Raw genomic sequence first — 18208 nt, 5'->3', positions numbered from 1 at the left:
GCAGAGATATATAGTTTGTGAAAAATTGCACCGAACTTTGGAATCGAAGAGAGATTAATTGGAATGTTGTACAGAGAAAGGGAAAATAGAGATGAAAAGATTGGCTCTTTGAGAAACTTTAGTGCTGCATAACGTTTCAGAGGGGAAATCACTGGAAAACAAGGTATTAAAGTGGTATTTTTACAGCACTCTCTCACATCTGATCACAATTACTAAGGATATTTCGCTTATTATAAAAATTTCAGAAAATTTTCTCAACTCCTGCATTATAATGACAGCTAGGAATTTCCTTTCATTCGATCGCGTGAATCATTAAAAAAATTTAAGAACAAATTTCTAGACATTCCACAAAAGTATGTAATGTTAATAATGTCGGAGTATCGATTTTTGAAGATTAACATTAAACCTACCAAGACTCGGTCAAATTAACCGGTTTAAAAACTTTTTAAAATTAACACATATTTAACCCTTTAAAAACGAGAAGGTCAAAAATCGGGTGTCCGAAAAAATCACTTTTTCTAACTTTTTAGAGCAAAGCATAACTTTAGAAGATCGTAGGAAAAATTTCATTTTTGGGTCACCGGTGACCCAATCGTCCTTAAAGGGTTAAACGGTAAAATGTTGCTATCAAACTTTATGAATTTCTCGAAATATGTATGTAATATAATTTTCAGTGTTTAAATTCTAATTTTCTCCTCTTTTTTAAGCAGCATTTGTTGAATATCATACTCTACCGCGTTATATCAGTTGACCGAATGCGCTAGGAAAAACTACCAAAAACGGTCGGTAGGTTTAGTGTTATATATCTAGGAGAGGGCTTTCCGGTTTCGAACACTTTATATTAATTTCTCAAATTCTTTTTATGAACCAGACCTATATCACATATTTCCTGAAAAAAATTAATTCAGACTCATTAAAAATGAGAAAAATATGAAGTGTTCGAAGCCAGAGTATGTGCGACGCCTTTGATTTCCGTAATTACTTACAAATAAACAAGCCTTATAATTTACGACAGGATAACTGAATGAATGAATATGCCTTCGATAAATTATTTAAAAAGAGAAAGGAACATACCAGGGGGATGACATTAGCTCTGAAAAATGCAACCAGTTTTAGTGTACATTTATCCCTGTTTTCGTACAAATTTCACGCGATATCTCCGAAACTACGTAGGTTGCTAATTTGGGGTTTTCGGTTGCGTCTACGTTATTAAATTGGCTTTTATTTTGTATTTGTATTTTTTGCTAATTTATTCTACAATGACAGAAAACACCGAATAAACTCCAAAGTTTTCCGGCTCACTAGAAACATATGGGAAACACAGGCAACGTCATGCCCTTGGAACATACCAACTAACAAAAAACGAATATTCGAATTATTTCGTGTAACTGATACACGAACACATAAAACAAATAACTAACGATCGAGTTGATAAACAAGGAAAGGACAAATAAAAAAATCAACTAACAAATAAATGCTTTACTGCACAAGCGATTAAAGAATTAAACAAGAAAACAGACAAATAGGCAAATAAAAACAAGTTGAAAAAAACAGAATAAACGATTAAACAACAAAAACCATATATTTCTGTATAAACGAAAAATTGCGAAAGTAACTAACTGATAGATAATTAAATGGGAAAATGAATAATTAAAGTACACAATTAAAGTATTAAACAAACAAACGAAATATCTGAGATACAGATAAACGATCAAATGATTAACGAATAAAGGCATAAAAATGAAAATGTATAAATGAATTACTGAAATAATAAACTTACAAATAATTAAAGATGGAATGAACAAATTACCAAACGAACAAACAAAGAATTAAACAAACTGGTAATGAGCAAAAGCACAAAATAAACAATAAGAATACACGTACAAGTGAGTTAATGACATTGTCTTCGGAACTAACTAGATCCAAAGACAATGGTTAATGTCCAAATACACAAGTGAACAAATGAAAAATACAAAAAATGAATAACGAGCAAAGGATAAACGTATACATGCATAAGTGAACAAATAAAAAAACGAAATAAATAGAAAAAAGGTCGTACGTTACATGAACAAACAGATAAACGTATAAAGAAATAAACGATTAAACACAAAGTCTAAAAAACGGACAACAAACAAACGGAGAAGTGAATAAACGAACATGTGAATAAACGAATTAAGCAATAATCGAACAAACACATAATCTTAAAAACGGAAAACGAACACACAGATAAACGAGTAAAAAGATGAACGAAAAAATGAGATAATAAATAAAGCAACACAGCGATCAATTCGATTAACGAAAATTATGGATAAAGGAATAAAGACATAACCGATAAAATACAAAACCTAACAAACGGATAACAAACAAATGGATAAGCGAATATACCAACAAGCAAATAAACGAATAACCCTTTAAGGACGAGACACTTTTTACGGACTGAAAATCAACATTAAAAATTAAACTGAGAAACATAATCAATGATAAGTCTTACATCTAACCTTGGAAAGTCCAACAAAGTCTGATTCAGTATGTTTCTTGCTCTATGAACGATAAGAACGAAAATAGCCTAAAAATTTAAGTAATTTTTCTGAAAATAACAGTGAATAATATTTTTCGTTTTAATGAAAAATATCACGTATGAGTATTGTAGATTTTATTGCCGAAAGGCTTTTCCTTAAAAAAAAATTGGAAGTATAAAAAATAAATAAAATCAATTGCGAATTTTTAAATACTCAAGTATTTAAAAAATCGTCATTTTTGAGCTTAAATATTTATCATATAGCAAATAGGTGGAGACTTGCAAAAAATATTCTAGATTCCTTCAACCTTCTACTTTATAATTACGTACAAACATAACAAAAAATAACTTTAGGTAGTCAGGAAAAATTATTTTCTTTATGGGACACCGGTGTTCCAATCGTCCTTAAAGGGTTAAGCAATAAGCGAACAAGCACGTGTCAAAAAACGGAAAACGAACACACGGATAAACGGACAAACTTTGTTATACCATTTATTCTTTTGACCATTTATTCATTTATCCGTGTGCTCATTTATCTGTTCGACAGTTTATCTGTTATTCATTTTACTAGTTGACCGTTTATTCATTTGTTCATTATCCGTTTGTTAAATTTTCATTTTTTATTAAACAGGAAAACAGCAACAGATATGATGTTAAACGGATAAACGAACAAAAAGGAAAAATTGGAAAAATACATTAATAAGTGAGACAAATATTAAACTGATTAATGAACAAATGGATAAACTAAAAAAGGAATATGCTATTCAAAGCAAAATTTTAGAAACGAATAACGAAATAACGAATAACGACAAACAAATAAATTCACAACAGATAAACGGCCAAACGGATAAACGAATAAATGGATAAATGCATTAAGAAGTGAGCAAACTAACATGTAACCTAAAAACGAAAAAAAGTAGACTAGACAGAAAAATAAAAAAATCGTAATCGTTAATCGTCGTAAATCGACAGAATAACGAATCGAACCGAAGATATATAAAATTTAATAATTCAACAATCATAGACAGAAGAAACTGGACCAAAATTTTTGAAAAGGAGTTGTGCAAATTAAGCTAATTCAAAACCTGCTCCAAATGGAAATTTTTCGCTACTCCAAATGGAAACGTCATTGTTTTCATGATAAATACAGTGCTAAATCATTATATTTGTATATTTTCTATACCGCAGTTTCATTATTTAGTTAATTTTGCTCCAAATAAAGCGAAAATCCATTCATATTCACAAATTTTATTTTCGTTAATTTCTCAGAAAAATTAAAAGTGTATCTTTTCACTATCGAATTTTCCATCGATTGACCATGTTTTCCAATGAAAAACACAATGAGGTGACTGTTGTTTATTCGTTTTATTTAACTTAATTTAACTAAAATTTTAGCTAATTTTAGTTAAATTAAGTGCTAATCGTTATAGTTAACTGTATGTGAAGTTTTCACATGAAATAATTACCTATTTTGTGAACAAAACGGGTTGTTCTGAAGTGTTTGCAAATTCTTCAATAGGAAACCCCGGAAATATGATTTTTTGGAGAGATTTTCTTATTGTTTTAGATGGGAAAGGAGAAAAGACCAGGAATAAGAACAAATCCTGCACTCAAGAGCAACTCAACAAGGTTTTGAAAGCTTTTCGTCACAGTTTCACTTACACTGTTTGTCTCCAATTAGAAAATTTCCCTTGTCTCCATTTAGATTAATTTGTTTCCAATAGAAGCATTTTACACTTGCGCATTTTTTTGTATTGAAGAAGTTTTCAAATTATATCTATAGAATTTTCATTAAACCAGTAACATTCTAGAAGAGTCAAGGAGCAAATTTATGTATTTCTCTTCAGAAAAATATGAATTTAATGTGTTGAATCTTCTGTCAAAGTTAAAGCGTCTAGAAATGGTTTTGAATTAGGACATTTACCCTATACTTTCTTTTTCAAGAGCTCTCGGAAAACTTGTTACATTTATGATGAACTCTTGTAGAAAATTTTGCGTTCTACAGCTTTATGCTTTTCAAGCCATTTACCATAAGAGCCGATTTTGTGAAAAGTCTCAAACGATTTGGCTCTTGTAATAGAAAAAATATACAGATGACAGATTTTTATTAAAAGAATTGTTGCTCTAACGTTTTATTGACGAACATTTTTCAATATCTTAAATTTTCAACAATATTGATTTTTCATTACAAAATATTCTAGAACAAAGTATTGAGAATTTCAATTTCTTTTTATTTTCTATCTTCCTTTCTTTAATTCTTCAAAACTTTGTACATTTCGAGAAGCTCATGAGGCTATTTATGGGGAAAGTTTGACATTCCTATTATTTTTCAAATTTATTAAATTTTGAAATTATCTATTTGATAAACTTTGCCTGGGTCTCTCTTTATCATGATAGAAAATACGGAAATATCAAATTCAAAAACGGATAAAAAGCGGTACGTAATTTCCTTTTTCAAGAATTAAAATTCAAAATTTAAAATATCACTTAACACTTTCTTGTAGAGGCCGAAGAATTGAAACTCGATAATTTAGAAAACTTGAGGAGTTACCTATTGCATTTCACTTCCAATTCCTATTTTGTCGTGGCTCAAGTGTTCCTTTGACACTCCCACTTTGGGTTGAAAGTCTAAAATCTCAGAATAGAGGAACGATAAGGCATCGAAGAGAGATCCATTAGGAACATCCAAACGAAAATATCTTGACAATTTTACATGTGCCACGTAGGAAAATAAAATGGGAAACTTCGTGTGAGAGACTGCTATGTAAATTGAAATTTCAGATTGGAATGCTAGAAGTGACACAAAATGTAAAAATCGACAATTGTGAGGTAGCAAAAGAACTACACTGGAACGATGAAAGAAAGAAGTTCATTCACACAAAAAAAGAAATTGAGTGGAAATTCCAAACCCCTTTCATGAAGTAGACACGAAAATCATTAAAAACTTATTTAAAAAATATTCATTCTCCTGCTTTTATTGCCATTTCCCATTTATATTCAAAGTTGATCTTGTTTTCACTCACTTAACATAATTTCGATCATGTGAAATTTCTGCGCAATATATTTTTGCTTCTTCAAATTCTAACATTATTATATATCCTAACACTGTAACTTATATCTATAAATTTTCATATTTTTCCACTCATTCACCTCTAATGGCCACTAATATTTCTGAACTCAAAATCGCTGTGCTGGAGTATTAAATCAGGATCTGTTATATATACTGAAACGAAAGGAGAGAAAACATTTAGAATCATTTTGCTAACGCAATTCCAATCAATCAGCAATTGATGGAATTTGCAGCATCACAGAAATAAGTGTTATTGTTAGTAGAAGAGGAATAGGAGGAAGAATAACGATGAAACATGGATCATGGATGCGTAAACTCAGGAAATCTACAATATATTCTGTTTATTTACAATAAATTTAAATTTGGATTCAGAAAAACACAGTTTGGATCGAACTAATAATTTATGATTCCAAAAACAAAAAAATTAACAAAATTGACAGCTGTAAATTGAATATGGCAAGTGCGGTCCTTATTTGAAAACTGCTAAACATTTAATATAAATTAAATCTTAAATAAGAAAATGAAGTTTAAAAATTATAAATAGAGATTTTAATTCATTATGACACTTTTTAACAGCTGTCATTTTAAAATAGCTGCCTTTTCCATTCCAGAACTGTCAAACAATTAAAATTAATTAAATATTAAAATCTCAAAATATTTTCCCACTTTAGGTCATTGATTTGTGAATTTAAAACAAGAAAGTAGAGGAGAATAATTGTTACTGTATTAATATGATAAAAGAATCAAAATTATTGTACTTCATTATTTTGACTGCTGTCATTTTGCGGAGCAATAGCCCGGCTGACATGACAGAATGTTGAGGAACTGAGCAAATCATTGGCAACGTTTTCAACTAGAAATATTGCTAGAAATATTGCGTTAGCGCTGATAGTAAAGCTGAAAACAGCAAATTTCAAACAGCAACCACAGCTTTAATATCGGCAACATCAATTTCATATAATCCCCCTGAATTTACAGCTTAGTATTCAGCAGTTATCAGCACAGATCACAGCTGACGAAGTCAGCCAGGAGTTGCTTTCCCCATTTGAACCTACCCAGAGGCTAACACCAGATGCTAAGTTTCTCAGCAGGCTGATAAACTTAGCACATTGTCAGCAACACTTTTAGTAAGTAATATTGCTATTTTCAGCTTAGTTGCATAACGCTGATAACACTGTGCAATAATTTTAAACTTTTTTCTGTCCCTGGGTTCTCATGCTATTTTTTTCTGTTGCTATGGTCAAATGATTTACGAAAATACTTATCATTTTGATTTCATTCTGTTTTTGCGCCTGAAATATAGGCAAAACGTTTTTGCCGTTTTTTGATACTTGGGTACCTATATTTTCGATTCTGCTGAACCGATTTATTTCTTAATATGAGAACATTTGTTCTTCTTTACATGCCTGATAATCCTTTGGAGAGATGGAGTTTGTGCAACTGACACCAGGGGCGCTGTAGTCTCATATATGTCAGAAAACATGGACAAAAGACCTTATAATATTTATTATAAGGTCTACTGACGTTTTATAGGTATACTTGGTATACTTAAACCTCACCTCAAGAGTACAATAATTTCATGGGTTCTTGCGACCAGCTTTAAAATTAAAGACCACATTAAGAAATTTACCATTTCCATTGCAATTTAGATACTGCGAAATTTCGATCATTTTGTCTAAATTGCTTAAAAATTGTCTTAAACTGTGGTAGTTCAAATATTTAATCTTAGAAGTGTACTAGTATTCCGGAATTTATGCGTTTATTTAAATTAAATCATTATATGTCTACCACATACTTTATATCAGGATAATTTCACGAAATCGAAATTCACATCCTTTTCTTTCTCAAACGTTTTGCAAGTCTATTTCCGTCTTTCACACTCTTCTTATTCTTTTAAACGTCACAACAAACTCAATTTAGTATTTAGTGGAATTCAATTCTGAATGCAAAAGACTGAAATAGACATGTAAACTTTCGAGAAAAAAGAGATGAGAATTTTTGATTTGAAGAAATTTTCCTGATAGAAAAGGTGGTGCAGGAGTTTATTAATTCAAATTCGAATTCAATTTCTTTTTCAACTTTTTAAAAACATTAAGTGGTTTCAGGCAAAATTCCAATTCCAAAAATTCCAAACGTGCCGAAAACCCGAAGTCATTTGTAAATAAATTTATAAGTTGTTATTTACATTCAAATTTCATACGACATTTATTATTTATTTATTAGTAATTAGTTTATTAAATAAAATATCGCCAATCATCATTTTGGAGTGTGGTAGCTTCTATTATCTCTTGGTTGCGACTTTTTGGTCAGTAAAAAAAAGATAAAATTTGGTAAGTAAAAAATAAAATTTGGTCAGAAAAAACTCAAATGTGGTCAGTTAAAAATAAATTATAGTCAGTAAAAAATTAAATATGGTCAGTGAAAAACTTTAAAAAATCGGTAAAAAATAAATTTGGTCAGTCAAAAGTCAAATTTGGTCAGTAAAAAATAAAGAATCTAGTCAGTAAAAAATCAAATTTTATCAGCAAGTATTTTGGGCAGTAAAAAATCAAATTTGGTCAGTAATAAATAAAATTTGGTCAGTAAAAAATCAAATTCGGTCGGAGAATAGTCAAATTTGGTCAGTAAAAAATCAAATTTGGTCAGTAAAAAATCAAATTTGGTCAGTGAAAAATCAAACTTGATCAGTAAAAAATGAATTTTGGTCGGTACAATATAAAAATCAAATTTTTTATTGAATTTTTTGTATTGCGGAAACTTCGTACAAAATTTATGAAAGACGAAATGTGAAATACGAAATGGTAAAATACGAAATATACTAAAATACGAAGTTTCCGCAATACGAAATGTTCAATACTTTTTATCCGGATATGCAAAGTTTTAATTTTTACTGATTTCCTTTTAGTCTTTTATTGACTAAATTATTACTCAATGATCATATTTAATTTTCCACTCATTAAATTTCACATTTTACTGATTAAAAAAAATTTACTGACTAAATTTGACTTTTTACCAACCAAATTTTATTTTTCTCCGACCGAATTTGTTTTTGTACTGACGAAATTTTTATTTTATCCTGAACAAATTTTATTTATTACTGACCATATTTTATTTATTACTGACTAAATTTTATTTTTACTGACCAAATTTTACTTTTAACTGATCAAATTTGACTTTTTACTGACCAAATTTAATTTTTTACGATTTTTTTTTAAGTTTTTTACTGACCATATTTAATTTTTTACTGACCAAATTTGATTTTTTACTGACCAAATTTGACTTTTTGCCGACCAAATTTATTTTTTTACTGATTTTTTTAAAGTTTTTTATTGACAATATTTGATTTTTTACTAACCATATATTATTTTTTACTGACAGAATTTGATTTTGTACTGACCAATATTTTATTTTTTACTGACCAATTTGAATTTTTTACTGAACAAGAAGATTTTGCCTTATTTCTTTGAAAACTATCAGGAAATTTGTATAAACGGCATTTAGGGAAAGGCTTCCAGGCTTCGCACACTCTTTGGCTTCGGACACATTGTGTTTTTCCCATATTCCTTTAATGAACCTGACCTATTTATGGGGCATTTTAATACCTAATCTTAAGCCACACATTTCCTGAAATGTTCGAAGCCAGACTATGTGCGAAGCCTTAAAGCCTACTCCTAGTATTAGTTATTTAGAATCTGACATGAACTGATTAAAGAAGCGTAAGGGACGGGACGGTGCATCGATTGCAGGACTTTGGAAAATATCAATAATGTATCACTGGAGTTTAGTAAAAAAAATTACTAGATATTGTATTAGTTGACATTTTGTGGAATTGACAGCTACTGTCATTATCTGTCAACTGTCATAATTTTTGATTATCGAAATTATAACAGTCATAGCACATTGCAATGCAAATTTATGCTTACCATTGTTGAGACTTGGCTGAGAATATTGTACGAATCCTTCGCTTACATAACGACTGCTTCGACTAATTGATGCATGAGGGGGTCGAATTGTAGTGGATCCAGCCACTTCTTCCTCGAGCGCCTCCTCGCCAGAGTACATTGACGGTACATCAGTTCTCGCGGGCCTTTTTGTCATAAGCATGGGGCGAAAGTAAATGAATTAATTAATGCAAGAACTAAAGAAGAGCGCGTGTACTTCAAAGTTCACATCAGCTTCGTATTTAATTAATCACATACAAACAAGTGGAATTTTCAACGTGTGTTAATGAAATTTCGCAAATCCTAATGCAAAATTTCAGCTTTCGCTTTGTTATTTTTCCCTGTGTAAAATATTGAAGTCCTCGCACAATGATAGCAGCATCTTAATTAAATTCTTCTTTCAAAAGACTTTGTTTTTCACAAAGTTTATCCTATCTAGTGGGGAATTTTTGGGAGGGGAGAGGGATGCTTGTTGCAGTCTGCTTTCCTCATTATGAATGATTAATATTCTTAAAGATGTTTGCGAGATTTCAATTCAAATTTAAATAAATTTTGATAGATAGATGTGACCGCAATTCATTTTAAAGTAATTAACTAAGGTTAAGTTAGATTTATTTCAAAGAAATTAGCTGATGAAGGAAATCTAGTCAGTGCTAGTTATATTAGCTATAGACTTCTTTTGCTCTGAGCGACTGATTTGATCTTAAGAGTAAGCGTCAACGCCGTCTTTACAAATATTAACTGAATCTAAAATTTTAAAATTATTGAAACCTATTTAAAGAAGATTTTATCACCTTCTAAATAATTCGTAAATAAACAATAAACAGCCATTAAAATTTAGCCTAGATAGAAGTCCTTAAATTCTCTCCTATGAAAAATAGACCACGCCTTCTATCGCCGTTTAATCACTATTCCGCTAAAATTATCTTTAATGGTTTTTTTTATATTTGTGGGATAATTAATGTCCACTTTTTATAAAATTCAGTTTTTATTTAATAAAATTTCTGCGAATATCAGTAAGTTTAGAATTCGGAGCTTTGAAATACATTTTCAAGATTTGTATTACATTTTCGGAAAGAAAGTTGTAGAATTTGTTTTAGCCCCTCCCATAAAGAATAATTCCCATAATGCATTAATCATAAATGGATATTATTCCGCAAAACTCGCTTAAATTTTGTAATTTGTATTTATATATCTCATTCAAACTTTAATTTAGCTCTCGCAATGGACGATAGTTTAATCTATTAAACATGGGGACACTCTTTTGAAGTATTATTAGAGCTATATAAATTTTATAAGAGGCGTGGCTTATTTTCTTCCAAACAAATCCTTTATGTTACTCTAAAGATTTTAATTTGTCAGACTGTACTGATTCAAAAACGTCAAAAGATTTCACAATAAAGTACTGAAAATTTGAAAATCAAACTTTATATAACAACTGATTTTTGAAAGGGCATTTTAACCCATTCTGTCAATGTATCAGAAATAATACTTGAGATAAGAATGTTCATATTTTGGAATTAATTTCCTACAGATTAATAGATGAATTTTTTGAAAAGGAATTTTTTTTTCTATTATTGGGCGCGCGGGGAGCCCCAGTCTAACACACGTTTTAACGGTCACTGAATTTAAATTCTGCGCATTAATTCATTACAAATTCTATTGCTTTAGATAGAGTAACTGACCAAGAACACAAATTGGAAACTAATTAAAATCAGGAAAGAGGGCAACTTTAACAAATTCAATGTGATATCGAATTTTCCATTCGCCATTTCGAGCAAAAATTTTGCATGACCTTCCGCCAAGCAAGAAAACAATATTAAAATGTATTTTTATCTCTATCAGACTATTTTTCCCAAGTAATTAAAAAACTAAAGTTTCTAAAAATCCATTCACGACAGCAATTCGGATAAAAATTACCCAGGAACAAATCATCCAAAATCACTCATTTTGCGTATGATGTATAATACCATGGTAAGGAATGGGTTAAGAAAGAAAAGACAGTGGACCTTAGTTAGGAAAACCGCATATACTCTCCAATTCTCAGTTAAAGAAAGCTTTAAAATTTAAGTTAAATAGTTATTGGAAATAATGATTCACAATTTAAAGTTAAAACTAATAACACTTCATCTATTCCAATATTTTCAATACAAAAGAACATTTTATCAAACAATATGAATGAACCTTCCAAGTTCGATTGAAAAATTTATCACTTATATCTAAATTAACCACGATATTGAGGGGTTTATCTATTAGAATAATAAATTTTAGTATATAAATACCAATAATTTATTATGTCGAAACCTTAAAAACAACTCTACCACTTTAATTAATTTCACAACCACATGATATTGAAATTTGTTCAGGAAACAAAATAAATTATCTGTGAAGCCACATTGAATCCTGAAAATATCCTTTGCTGTTTGTTCCACTGATTAAATTAATGATTTATCCATGTTTCAGACATTTCGGATAAAAAGCTTGTCAACAAGGTGAAGTTCTATCTCACCAGCATAAATCACAGTGCAGCAAGTGTGAATTATTGACAAACTTTCCAACAAATATTTTCTTTATTTTTCTTTTCAACCAAAACAAATCGCAATTTCAAGTGGAAATCACAAAGAAAATACTCTTTCAAAGAATTCGTAAGAGAAAGAATCAAAGAGTTGGGCAAAATAGTGATAAAATTCCTTTTCTCCACTTGGATTTTCCAATTTTAACTGAAAAATTGCTCTAGATTCTAGAAGCTCAAAGATTTCGCTGGAATAAATAATTTATGATGTTCCAAATCTCAAAATAATATTGAAGTAATTCGTGAAGAATTTGAACATTTGAAGAGATTGATAAAGATAAAAAAATAATAAAAGGTTTACTGTGAAAATATTAGTGAGCTTTCTTCAGAAGTTTTGTAAACACAAAACTGTTTGGACGTTCATGAGCACTGAGAGCAAGTTTTCAGCACATTTTTCCAGAAAATCAAAAATTATTCAAAATCTTTTCACAACATTCAATCACTTTTAATGTGATAAAAAAATAACTATTTGTCTTCAATTAGGTAATAAAAACATCCACATGTAATAAATATTTAATTTTATGAAATATTTGGGTTCGAATAACTATAAGGTAAAGCTATCGGATTAACGGATAAGTTAATGATATTAACGGATAAGGTAAAGTTTTGAAAGCTATACAATAATGCTTTATCAATATGAAAATAAATGTTTAATCTCACAAAATATCGGAAAAAATTAAGTATGTCTTGCCCAAAAACGGGTCACGTCAATGGCAAGCTGACTTGCCGACATCAAATCTCCTGCTCCACATGGGACAGAGGACAACAGATAAATGCACAAGTCGGGCGAGGGGGGGGGGGTGATTTGGGTCACCCCACAGTCACCTAAGGCGGCACAATTGAAGAAACCCCATCGCTACATATTGTCTCTCGAACGCGCTACGCTGCTTCTCAAACGATTGAGAGACTTCTACGTTGTCCCGTTTACGCTACTATCAGAAGGAAGGCCTTCCCTTACTTCAACAAAATCTGGTGGAAAGAGTTCCAAAGATTAAGTCTGGCCTTCTCTGGAGGTTGCTCAAGTGGTTTAACAGTGTGGCAGAAGCTCTTACGAGACTTCAGCTTTTCTCTTGGTTTTCTGCGACCATAGAGAAGATAGGGTAAGAGCTCATAATTTTGACCAGTTTCTAAATTTGGACACTTTGAGAATAAAATTGGACACTAAAAATAAATTGATTAAAATTATGGATTTTTAATCCAATATATGATGAATAATGAATTCTATCTAAATATTTGTTCTTTTTGGAAGATTTTAAAACTAAATAGGTTAAATTTTGAATAGCATTTGAGTTAAAATTGATTTGTTGACAAGGGGGAGATATTAGACGAAAAATCGTGTACACCACTTCCAGCACTTCCTAAATTTGTATGGGAAACGTCAAAGACTTCCACACTTCCGGAAGTGCCATAGGTGATTTCCAGCACTTCTTGCACTTCTAGGCACTTCCAAGCACTTCCGGCGTTTGAATTTAAAAGTAACGACTAAAATCTAATTTGAATTTTCTTCAAAGAACGGTTAAAATATTATTTTTCGCTCTTTTGGATATCGTAATTGCATTTTAATGAAACCTTTGCTATCATTTTTTTAATTCTTTGTTTTTTCTGAAAGTAGTAGGCTAAATTAATATCCTGTAATTTAGTTCTAGTCATTCCCGATAGTTTTCAGTAGCTAAACCATCTCAAAGAATCGACTACTATTATAGTCATTACACTCGAATATTTTCTAACTGAAAATCATAATTTGAAATTTAAATTTTTGCAAGGAAGTCCATTAAGTTTCATCCATTGCAATAGATGGCATTAGTTGAACGATATTTGAACATTTTTACGAGAATTTTGATGAGGAATTGACGATAATTGCGATCAAAAATGACATAAATTTAGTTTTCCAGGACATGTTTTAATTGTGCTATATATGTTTACCAGCACTTTTCCTACTGCATTTAAATGAAAAAAGCAAAAATCATTTTATTTTTGAGACTTCCACTTCCGCAGTACTTCCATCTCAGTGTACACCACTTCCAAGCTAATATCTCCCCCTTGTTTGTTGAAAATTCAGTGTGAGCAATTTCTTACGAGAAATATGACAGAACTTCGTGTTTACTTCAGTCTTATTTAGCTGTGGTAAAGTACTAACAATTTTTATTCGCTGTTTCTAAGTGATATTATTAAATATTCGTTGAATATTGTGTTGATTCACATTTATAGTGACTTGTTCATTTGACCTGAAGTGAGATTTTGCCTTGTAAATTACGTTTTTCGTGTGAAAAATGGGATATTTTCTACGAGGTTTACCAGTGCAGTGAGAGTCCTTATTTTGGACAGGTGTTTTTCTCCAGAAAATTCGTGAAGTTTTAGCTTTTGCGATGACTAGGTTGTGTAAATGACGGGAGAAACAAAGGAGAATTATTTTTACAATGGAGATGTAGTGAGAAAAGCCTTGAAAGGCTCCCGGAAAGGCCAGGGGATGCACAAATCCAAACGTACTTGGAGTACCGAAGTCAACTCACTTTAATGAATGATCTGGAAAGTTTCCGGGCTTCTTGTGACATTCTACGGTTCCCTTACATGAACAGGGAGAGGACTTGGTAAGATAGCTTGTTGAAGTGGAGAACAATGGGTATCCTATTGAGGCGGATTAGCTGTTCAAATATACAGCCAGGTTATCCAAAATTCGAGTCAAATTCACCTGTACATATCAATTCATTTTTAAACGTATTAAGACAAATTTTAGTAAAAACCAAGACAATAAACCCTTGCCAAGTTTCTAAACAACCCCTCTGAAAAGAGAGTAACAAAAAAAGTCAATTAGTATTGAAACTATCGCACTTCAAACTTGGAACACCGATGCTTATAAGTAGACTGTCCAAAATTATGAGCGCTTACCCTACCTCGGTTAAGAAATAACCCTGGACATCTCTCTACTGGGGATGATATGTATTTGTCTCCTCATCCGTGGTCGAGCAATTCTTACTAAGGGAATAATAATTCTAAAATAATACTGAAGTGGAAGTTCTTAATTAAGTACTTAATGAAAATAAATTTCATGTCCTTAATACAAACTACTTAATTAAGGACTTTTGCAAATACCTTACTTAAATCACCTAAATCATAAAAAGCAGATGTTTGTCCCACTTTCATGTAATTTATAATTTTTTTAAGTGATTGTATGTTCTATAACTCCCTAAAATTAAGTCATTGAGTTAAGAACTTATTTAATATTTATGAAAAGGATTTCTGATGGCGTTGTGAGTAATATGGATATGATATATCGCAATGCATTGGAACATCATGCCGTAGTTTTTTGATTTTTTAAAAAAATCATTTCTTTTAAAAGTTTCTAATCATATTTAGGGATAGGCTTTGCACAGACTCTGATTTCAAAAAGCCATAGAACAAAATTGGAGTAAAGTAGTTGTAAGAGCGTCAAGCTACTCATAGTCACTTTGGTGACGATCTTATAACGTTTTTATTACCTTTTTTGTACACTATAGTAATATTTTGCTAGTTGGGATGTATGGAAAGTAGATTTCTAAAGGTTAGATGTCATTTCTTGAATTTTATCTTGCTGAAAAAATTTCAAAGTTCATAATTCTTTAAAGTATTTATAGCAGGGGGATGACATTAGCTCTGAAAAATGCGACCAGTTTTATTGTAAAATTTTCTCTGTTTTCGCACACATTTCACGAGATATCTGCGAAACTACGTATGTTGCCAATTTGGGGTTTTCAGTTGCCCATTCGATATTAAATTGACTTCTATTTTGTATTTGTATTTTTTGCTAATTCATTCTACAGTGACAGAAAACATAGAATAAACTCCAAAGTTTTTTCGGCACGCTAGAAACATAAAAAAACGCCATGCCCCTGATTTATAGTATCACATTTATAGAGCTTTTTTTCTTAAATTGAAAATCATAATAAAATACTTGGCTTATCTTTGAAAGTTTAAAAGATATCTTCAAAAATAAATTAAGGATTGAAAAATACCACTATTTTAGGAATTTGTATTGGAATTTTTAATACACAGAAAAAAAAATAGTTCATAAAATTATTTGTGAATTTCTACTGGAAACTTACGAAATGCAAGTGCATCGTCTAACCCACAATCAAATCCGTAAATGTTTATACTTTTTGACAAACATTTTACGTAAGATGATCATTTGATGAGCATTTTTTGTACTTTTACAAACACTTGTTTGTAATTTTTCGAAAATCACACGAAAAATGTTCGTAAAGTATTGTCATTTGTTTGTAAAGTTTTGTCAGACACTCAAAATGTACGAACAAATGTTTGTAAAGAAAACAAAAAATGCTCGTCATGTGCTCATGTTACGAACAACATTTCTGAAAACGTACAAACAATTACGAACTTTTAGTGGGTTAAGGTAAAGTGATATAATTTGGAATTAGTGTTACAAGTTGGAAAATTCGCCGGTACAAGTTGGACATGGCATTTTTCTTGATAAATACAGTACAAAATTATTTTTTAAGCACAAGGAACCAAATTATAAAACCAAAGCATTAAAAATATACAAATAAAAATGAAGTACTAAATTTATCAAGACAAAAACCCCTATCCAAATTGTACCATTCATTGTCCAACTTGTACCACTGTCCGACTTGTACCACTTTACGCCATATGATTTACGAGTAGTTTGTAAATCGCAGTAGAAATTTACAAACATTTACGAACAATTTTACAATATTTTTTTCTGTGTACTTGAGACAATTTTTAAGAAAGTCGCTAAGTTCAGAAATTGTCTCAGTTATGAAAAATATCTTAAATTGTTTGTAGAATATAGAAACTCCTCAGAGCATCTCTATTTCACCAAACCTCCACGAGTGGCGCTACCCCTTCTTTGTTCCCAAAAAACCACTTAGATTAAAAGCCCTTCAATCTGTCTTGGGAAAATTCCTTTTATCGTGAGGCATTCATGTAATTTCCAGCCTTAATGCTCTTTAAATTGTGGTGTATAGGATAAAAGGTATTTTTAGCTAAAGTAAACACATAAGACGACGAGATAAATACATCAAACTCTTCGTTTTGCCAACGACACATACTTAGCAATTTTGACCTTCTTGTGAATATTCAACATTTTTGCCCAAGTACAGAGGAGTTTCCCGCTTAAAAAAACTCTCAAACCAAGGCGTATCTCAGTGGGTAGAAAAAAATCCAACAAAATATTAAAGAAGATGCTGAAGCATAAGAAAAATCTGGCGTGAAATAAAATTCTCAGTCAAATAAAAAAAAAGAGAAACGAAGATGGGACATGTAAAGTGAATTTGGAGTATGAGAAGAGTGAAAATTTACGCTTCAAGTGAATTTTGGGATGGATAGGGGGAGACACACCAAAGCTGGGGTAAATTCTAAAGTTCAAGGGATGTTTAGGGTACTTTAAAAGTGTCTTTTGATTTGCCAGGATAATACGACTTTAATGTGGATAAATGGTGTGGTAATGGAATTAAATGGATTCTCACCTCATTCTCTTTCGTACATCCTGAGGTTCAGGAGGTTTGGGCCTCATATGATGATATGTTATCGCAATAGCAGCAATAATAATTGATGTAACAATAATAATTCCTGAACCAACAACAGCTACCAGGATAATCAATGTTGATTCTCTCTTTTCATTGTTGCCTGTGGCAGGAGGTGATGATAAATCGTCCGATACAATTGTTTCATCTGAAATGTATTGTGGTAGATAGAATGAACTCAATTGTAAATTACACTGAGAAAAATTTTCATTGTACTTTCTACAATTATTTGATTGAAAACTATAAGAAGATAATAGAAATTACCAATTTTCAAGAGAGACTCTTTCACTCGAAGAAATTAGTAATAGTGGTAAAATAATTTGGGCGATAAGATGATTCCGAGGAAAATTCTATAGAATGTTTATAATATAATGCTTATAGAATTAAACCCCGAATAGGCTCAAGTTAATCCTCAAGAGCATTTAAGGTAAAATATATTTAGGCAAACACCCAGTAGCGTACCTAAGAGGGTGCGGGAGGGGCGGTCCGCCCAGGGCGCGAGCCTCTAGGGGCGCCGATGTTCCTTTTTTTTAGAGAACTAAACCCTGACCCTTTATTCTTTCCATGTTG

General features: G+C 31.0%; 1 protein-coding gene across 1 annotated transcript in view; it reads right to left on the bottom strand.

Moving 5' to 3' along the window:
- Positions 1-5463: 5463 nt before the first annotated feature.
- The window catches only part of LOC129798320 (hemicentin-2), a 127857-nt gene continuing 115112 nt past the window's right edge, over positions 5464-18208 (bottom strand). Inside the window, exons 14-16 of the mRNA XM_055841427.1 lie at positions 17582-17786; positions 9512-9675; positions 5464-5741 (exon numbers count right to left, since the gene is read on the bottom strand). Coding sequence (XP_055697402.1) covers positions 5671-5741; positions 9512-9675; positions 17582-17786 — 440 coding nt within the window. The 3' untranslated portion in view covers positions 5464-5670. The remainder of the gene's footprint in view (positions 5742-9511; positions 9676-17581; positions 17787-18208) is intronic.

Source organism: Phlebotomus papatasi, chromosome 1 (assembly GCF_024763615.1).
Source record: "Phlebotomus papatasi isolate M1 chromosome 1, Ppap_2.1, whole genome shotgun sequence".
NCBI lineage: Eukaryota > Metazoa > Arthropoda > Insecta > Diptera > Psychodidae > Phlebotomus > Phlebotomus papatasi.
The sequence above is the reverse complement of the archived record's forward strand: the minus strand, read 5'-3'. Positions and strand labels throughout refer to the sequence as shown.